Source organism: Chiloscyllium plagiosum, chromosome 1 (genome assembly GCF_004010195.1).
Source record: "Chiloscyllium plagiosum isolate BGI_BamShark_2017 chromosome 1, ASM401019v2, whole genome shotgun sequence".
NCBI classification, from domain to species: Eukaryota; Metazoa; Chordata; class Chondrichthyes; order Orectolobiformes; family Hemiscylliidae; genus Chiloscyllium; species Chiloscyllium plagiosum.
The window spans coordinates 88,162,921-88,170,291 of record NC_057710.1 but is presented as its reverse complement, the minus strand read 5'-3'; the positions used below and the strand labels follow the sequence as shown (position 1 = coordinate 88,170,291).

The following is a 7,371-nucleotide window of genomic DNA, read 5'->3' as shown; positions in this document are numbered from 1 at the left end:
AGAAGGCGGAAAGGGGTGGGGAGGGAAACATATCCCCGGTGGTGGGGTCTTTTTGGAGGTGGCGAAAATGTCGGCGGATGATTTAGTTTATGCGAAGGTTGGTGGGGTGGAAGGTGAGCACCAGGGGCGTTCTGTCCTTGTTATGGTTGGAGGGGTGCGGTCTGAGGGCGAAGGTGTGGGATGTGGACGAGATGCTTTGGAGGGCATCTTTAACCATGTGGGAAGGGAAATTGCGGTCTCTAAAGGAGGAGGCCATCTGGTGTGTTCTGTGGTGGAACTGGTCCTCCTGGGAGTAGATACGGCAGAGGCGGAGGAATTGGGAATTCAGGATGGCATTTTTGCAAGAGGTAGGGTGGGAAGAGGTGTAATCCAGGTAGCTGTGGGAGTCGGTGGGTTTGTAAAAAATGTCAGTGTCAAGTCGGTCGTCATTAATGGAGATGGAGAGGTCCAGGAAGGGGAGGGAGGTGTCAGAGATGGTCCAGGTAAATTTAAGGTCAGGGTGGAACGTGTTGGTGAAGTTGATGAATTGCTCAACCTCCTCTCGGGAGCACGAGGTGGCACCAACGCAGTCATCAATGTAGCGGAGGAAGAGGTGGGGAGTGGTGCCGGTGTAATTACAGAAGATCGACTGTTCTAGGTAGCCAAAGAGACAGGCATAGCTGGGGCCCATACGTGTGCCCATGGCTATCCCTTTGGTCTGGAGGAAGTGGGAGGATTCGAAGGAGAAATTGTTAAGGGTGAGGACTAGTTCGGCCAAACGAATGAGAGCGTCAGTGGAAGGGTACTGTTGAGGACGTTGGGAGAGGAAAAAAACGGAGGGCTTGGAGGCCCTGGTCATGGCGAATGGAGGTGTAGAGGGATTGGATATCCATGGTGAAGATGAGGCGTTTGGGGCCGGGGAAACGGAAGTCTTGGAGGACGTGGGTGGTGTCTCAAACGTATGTGGGGAGTTCCTGGACTAGGGGGGATAGGACAGTGTCGAGGTAGGTAGAGAGGAGTTCAGTGGGGCAGGAGCACGCTGAGACAATGAGTCGGCCAGGGTGGTCAGACTTGTGGATCTCGGGAAGGAGGTAAAACCGGGCAGTGTGGGGTTCCCGGATTATGAGGTTGGAGGCTGTGGGTGGGAGATCTCCTGAGGTGATGAGGTTCTGTATGGTCTGGGAGATGCCTTTATTCCTGCTTTTGCCCAAAACGCCGATTTTACTGCTCCTTGGATGCTGCCTGAACTGCTGTGCTCTTCCAGCACCACTAACCCAGCAATTAAAGACCTTGCGATACCAGCTTGCAAGACATTCTAATATCACCTATCACATTTCCGACGCCCCTCCCCCAAGTCCCTCCTCCCTACCTTTTATCTTAGCCTGCTGGACAAACTTTCCTCATTCCTGAAGAAGGGCTTATGCTCGAAACGTCGATTCTCCTGTTCCCTGGATGCTGCCTGACCTGCTGCACTTTTCCAGCAACACATTTTCAGCTCTGATCTCCAGCATCTGCAGACCTCACTTTCTCCCCATTCTAATATCAATTCTTACGATAAATTGTAACGAGAATCATGACATCTAAAATAGCACAGGTTACAAATTTCAGAAATTTTCAAGTATATCAAAATAAATATCAGCCGTCATAATAGTAAATACGAAATGACACATTTTAGGTGGAAGGGTAAAAAGAAAGGAGGGACAAATGAAAAGTTTGCTCAGTGGCAGGCGAATGCGGCACACATTGCGAGTTGGAGGAGTACAAATGAAAGCAAGATTGTTGAACTTAAAGAGATGGCAGTAATATTTAATTAATAAATAGTAATTTTATGCTGCATGTTGCAAAGAAAATGAAAACTCAGGTGTACGTACAGGAATAATTTTCTCTAAATAATTTGTGTTATAGCTCTAAAAGAAGATGATTAGTTCATTTATTTATTGCCATTCTGGAGCAGTAAACTGAAGTTTAGTCAAAAATGTTTTGCTCACCAGAGGAAAAGCTGAAAAAGCTCCCCCAAACTTAAGAGCTCAGATATTCTTATTCACAACTCAATGGGAGGCATTAAAATGTGTTTTTGATTGAAGTTGATGTGTGTGCTTTGTACCTACTGGCCCATATTTTTTCTTTAATTCCATAATGAAATTTGGGCATCAGCAACAAGGCCAGCATGTATCACCCATCCCCAATTGTCCAAGATATATTTAAGAGTCAGAGTCAGAGTCAGAGTCAATCACATTGCTCTGGCTCTGGAATCACATGTAGACCAGACTAGATCAGGTGGCAAACTTCCTGCCCAAAGGACATTCATGATAAGAGACAATGGTTACATGGTCACCATCAGTCCAGCTTTATTTTCTAAAAGCTTGAATTTTGATTGACCTCAATTTCTACCAGTTGCAATGATGGGATTTGAACCCATATACCCTAAACATGAGCATCGGGTGACAACCATTCTGCTACCATCCCCCCCCACCCAATTTACCAAACAGTCCAATTAGAAAAAGGTGACACATTTAGTTAACCAGAAATATTGCTGCGTTGAGAGGATCACAAATTTCATGTGTACCAGGAATGCAGAATACAACAATCAAATGCATCCTGAATAGCAAAGCCAAAATTTTAAAACGTTATGTTCCCACCTTCAACAGTCACAGAATATATTGAATGCACCAGAATTTCAACTTTACCATTTTAATTAAGTTTGCCAATAAGTCTAAATTCATGCTCTCAACTTATTGCACTGTTCATACAATGACCTTTATTGCCTATAGTCCTGGGACAATAAACATACAATATTCCTGCAAACTTCTCCATTCCATAGCTGAATGAGGACCTGTATCGAATCACACATAAAAGCCATAAATAATCCTATACCTTATAAAACGCAAGCTTACTTGGTCCCAATGTATGTTTATCGTTAAGTAACATTTTCAAAAAATCTTCAAAATCTATATAAAATAACCAAGGTGAAGATAATTATTCAAAAACTGACATTCCATGGGATTCATAAGCCATTGAGTTCTTTTAGTTATCATACCTAAATCCATTGTTAAAAGATAACTGACTAATTTTTTTCTTTCGAAATCACAACACCAAATTATAGTCAAACAGATTTATTTGGAAGTACTATCTTTCGGACCACTGCTCCTTCATCAGGTGGCTTTGGAGCAGGATTGTAAAACACAGAATTTATAGCAAAAGATCAGTGTCATGCAACTGAAACAACACTGATCTTTTGCTATAAATTCTGTATGGCTTATGATCCTAATGATCCACAGCTACCTAATGAAGGAGCAGAGGTCCGAAAGCTGGTACTTCCAAATAAACCTATTGGACTATAACCTGGTGTTATGTGATTTTTTAAACTTTGCCCACCCCAGTCCAACACCGGCACTTCCACACCCTGACTAATGAAAACAGCTATAGGGTGTGCAATAGATATTTATGGGTGACAAATAAGGAACCCAGTTCAAGCTCATCTACATTAATTAATCTAGAAAGATCACATATCATCACAGTGCAATTGCCCATTGTTTCTTAAATAATTCTAGGATTTGCCCCCACTATTCTATCAAGAAACAAATTCAAAATATTGATCACATTTTCGTTAGCAATCTCTGCATTTATGTCACTAGTTTCAATCTATTTCAGATGGTTAACAGAACTAGCTTACAAAATATAACTGAATACTATCTAAATGTGTGACCTCAAAATTTACCATTCACATGTTAAAATTAAAGACATTTATTCCAGCCATGAAATTTAGTCATGAATGTAGCTGTTTCACATTTCATGACTATTCATGCTGGCAGATAAAGAATTCTAACATTTTCAAAATTATAAACATTTCACTGAATATGAAATGAATATCAATTAATCTTTTGTTTTAAAAGTGTAAGTTTATTCTTTCATCGAGAGGTACAAAATTATAGGTTTTCCTTTCTAAGACATACCAAGTATCCTGAAAAGGTTGACTAATAAAGTTCATTTTTGAGAAGGCAAAACATTTTTAATACAACTCAAAATGTACAAGTCATTTTTTTTAAATTCAAAAAAAAAACACATAGCCAATCAGGATATTTAAGTGTTTTGAAACAGGGATCAATATCAGAAACATAGCTTGTGCACACAGTATTGTGCTATGTCCCCCATATCGCCAAAGAACTAGAAATTAGAACATAGTATATGTTAACTGAAGCACTGAACTAAAGTCTTGCCAATTTAATTCTTTGCTATAAATTTCAATATCCAAATAATGTAGATGAGGCTCTAACTACTATCTGGTTTCTTTAGTATGTCCTAACATTAAAAAGTATTATTTTCCTACACTGCTCCTTTGAAGCATTCCCATTCAAAGTAACAACAGATGAAAACGGACGCTCATCCCATCATCTTCTAAACTGGAAGAAGCCCAGTGGCATAAAATGAATAAGTGCCCTTGCTGCATTCAACAGGATGTATTATTAATACAATTTAAATTGATCACAAAATAATAATGCAGGCACAGTTTTTTTTAACTCCTATCTCTAGCCAGAGCTTAAAGTCGCACAATACAGAATCTGTTTAAGATCATAGGCCATTAGCCCATTGAGACTGTTTGCCGATCAGATCAGTGCTAATCTGATCCTCAACTCTCTGTATTTTCCCATAATCCTGAACCCCTTACTCATTAAAATTTTGTACAGCTGCTCAGCTTTGAGAATACTCAGAGACCTAGCTTCAACAGCTCTCTGCATTAAAGCATTTCTCTTATTCATTATTGTCCAAAGAAATATCTCCTCACCTATGACTTAGATGTGTGGCCGCTGATTTTGAGTTTCAGTTCTCTATTCCCTCAAGAACAAATAACCTTTCCACAAGTGTTGAGTACAGGGGCTGGGGGGTCATGTTGCAGCTGTACAGGAAATTGGTTAGGCCACTGTTGGAATATTGTGCGCAATTCTGGTCTGCTTCCTATTGGAAAGATGTTGTGAAACTTGAAAGGGTTCAGAAAAGATTTACAAGGATGTTGCCAGGGTTGGAGGATTTGAGCTCTACGGAGAGGTTGAGTAGGCTAGGGCAGTTTTCCCTGGAGCGACAGAGGCTGAGGTTTATGAAATCGTGAGGGAAGTGGACAGGATAAATAGACAAAGTCTCTTCTCTGGAGTGGGGGAGTCCAGGGCATAGGTTTAGGGTGAGGAAGATATAAAAGATACCTAAGGGACAACTTTTTCACACAGAGGGTGGTACGTGTATGGAATGAGCAGCCAGAGGAAGTGGTTGGGGCTGGTACAATTGCAACATTTCAAAAGGGATCTGGATGGGTATATGAATAGGAAGGGTTTGGAGGGATATGGGCAAGGTGCTGGCAGGTGGGACTAGACTGGGTTGGGATATCTGGTCTGCACGAACGAGTTGTACCAAAGGGTCTGTTTCCGTGCTGTACATCTCTATGACTATCTGCCCGGTCAACTTGCCCAACAAATCTTGAATACTTCAAGAAGGTCACCTCTCATTCCTCTAAACTCGAATAAGTATACACCCTTCCTTGAAGAGTTTATGCTCGAAACATCGATTCTCCTGCTCCTCAAATGCTGCCTGACCGGCTGTGCTTTTCCAGCACCACACTTTTTGACTCTCATAAGACTATTCCTCCATACCCAGGATCAGCTGAGTGAATCTTCTCTGGACTGCCTCCAATGCCAGTATCTTTCCTTAATTAAATAGGCCCATAACCATTCACAGTGATCCAGCTGTTGTCTGACAAGTGTCTTGTATAGTTTTCGCAAGACGCCCCTTTTTTTTAATGTCCATTCTCTTTGAAATAAAGACCAACATTCCATTTGCCGTCCCTATTACCCACTAAACATGGATGCTGATTTTTTAAGGTTTATGCATACGGATTTTTTGCCGTTAGAACACTACTCAAAATCTGTTCCAGTTCTTTTCCATAATCCAGGAATAGCTTAACCGATGTCCTACAAGGTTTCTATAAAATAAATTCAATACTAGTTTTACTTAAATGAGAAACTACTTAAGCTAATACAACCTGCTTTCAAGTAAACAAACTTAATTCTACGGTTCTTCCACCTGCAGAGCTGAATATAGTCGCTTGAATGACCAATATTTCTTTCCTCTTGTTTTTGCGATCTGCGCAAACTAACGGGTAAATATCATGCAATACATTTCCAAAAGTTAATTCTTCAACAAAATGCACCATTATGCATATGCTAGAATTCTATAATTTCAAAGCAGTACACTATGTGTGCAAAGATAATTTCTACGTTAAAAAAAAGTTTTCCTTTGAATGCTTTTTACATTAAGGTCCACGATGATCGCACGGTCGTGCTGGGTTTGAACTATTCAAGATGTCCATTTTTAAACTCACAAACGCATTTCACAAAAACACAGCGGAATAGAACTTCAATTCAGCTTTGGGACTGTTAAGTGGGATCTGTAAAGGTGAACTCTGATGGATTGAGACGGCCATTTATCAGCATCGTAAACCTAATTCTCAACTGCATGCGCGCGTCGAACTGCGAGATACTGAATAAAACCCCCAGACCTTTACTCACCATATTACAAATTGAAGCGATGTTTCTGACAGTCATTAGTTTGCAGCCTGTGGTTCCTCCGCCATCTTTATTAAAATATAATAAACCCCAAGGTGGGGGCTCCAAGAAAGCAGGTGACGGGGAAGTGTATTCTCCGGCAACCGACCCTGGGAGTCTGCCAGGCGGCCACACTAAGGTAAACAAGGCGCCAGACCCGGGCTGCTCTCCCAAACCCCATTCACCGCCCAGTCAGCCCTCAAGCCGACTATTAACAGTTTGTGCTCCTGGTGCTGCTGTCCCCACTGATTCGCCATGTCGCCGGTTCCAGACACATGACAGCAACCCTCCCCGGGGGCTCGTGCTCCGGCTTGGCTTCGTTCCGCCACCCCAACGTCCGCAGCTCGAGCTCAGGATTCCGGCGCGGTGCGTGACAGCAGGAAACGACCTTCTGATTGCCACCCCAGCCATCCATTCACAACACAGACTCAACTGTCCATCAGAGCAGCGTGAGCGGCGGCCGACCAATCAATATTTGACACATGCCCCGCCCCCCAGGGTTGGTCATCTTATACTTGGCACCAGTCATTAACAGTTTGCTCGGAAATGGGAATGTTTGTAAATCTCAAGGTCAGCTCCGTAAATTGATGGCTATATGTACTGGTACTTTAAATTGACAAATCGCATTATTTTCATGGGTAGAATATAAATTTTCTTTGAATGGGTGACTTTTAGTGCTAAAATTATGACCGGGTTATGGACCTTTATTAGAAGCTATGCTTAAAATTATGATTAACCTTAAAAGCGATGCTGTGTAATTTGTACCAGTTCTGTATAACATCAACCTTCTTCCTCAAAATAT

The 7,371-nt window shown here is 41.8% G+C and overlaps 1 protein-coding gene across 8 annotated transcripts in view; it reads right to left on the bottom strand.

Annotated features, from left to right (window-relative positions):
• usp46 (ubiquitin specific peptidase 46) overlaps positions 1-7,094 on the bottom strand; it is a 127,077-nt gene extending 119,983 nt beyond the window's left edge. For 2 of the 8 annotated variants that reach the window (XR_006311822.1, XM_043691075.1), the window contains exon 1: positions 6,534-7,094. Coding sequence is in view for 7 of the 8 variants with exons in the window: in XM_043691075.1 (XP_043547010.1) it covers positions 6,534-6,569 (36 nt within the window). In the remaining variant the exon portion in view is untranslated. The remainder of the gene's footprint in view (positions 1-6,533) is intronic. The other 6 variants (XM_043691059.1, XM_043691053.1, XM_043691085.1 and 3 more) reach the window with 5 other exon arrangements.
• Between the last annotated feature and the right edge of the window lie 277 nt (positions 7,095-7,371).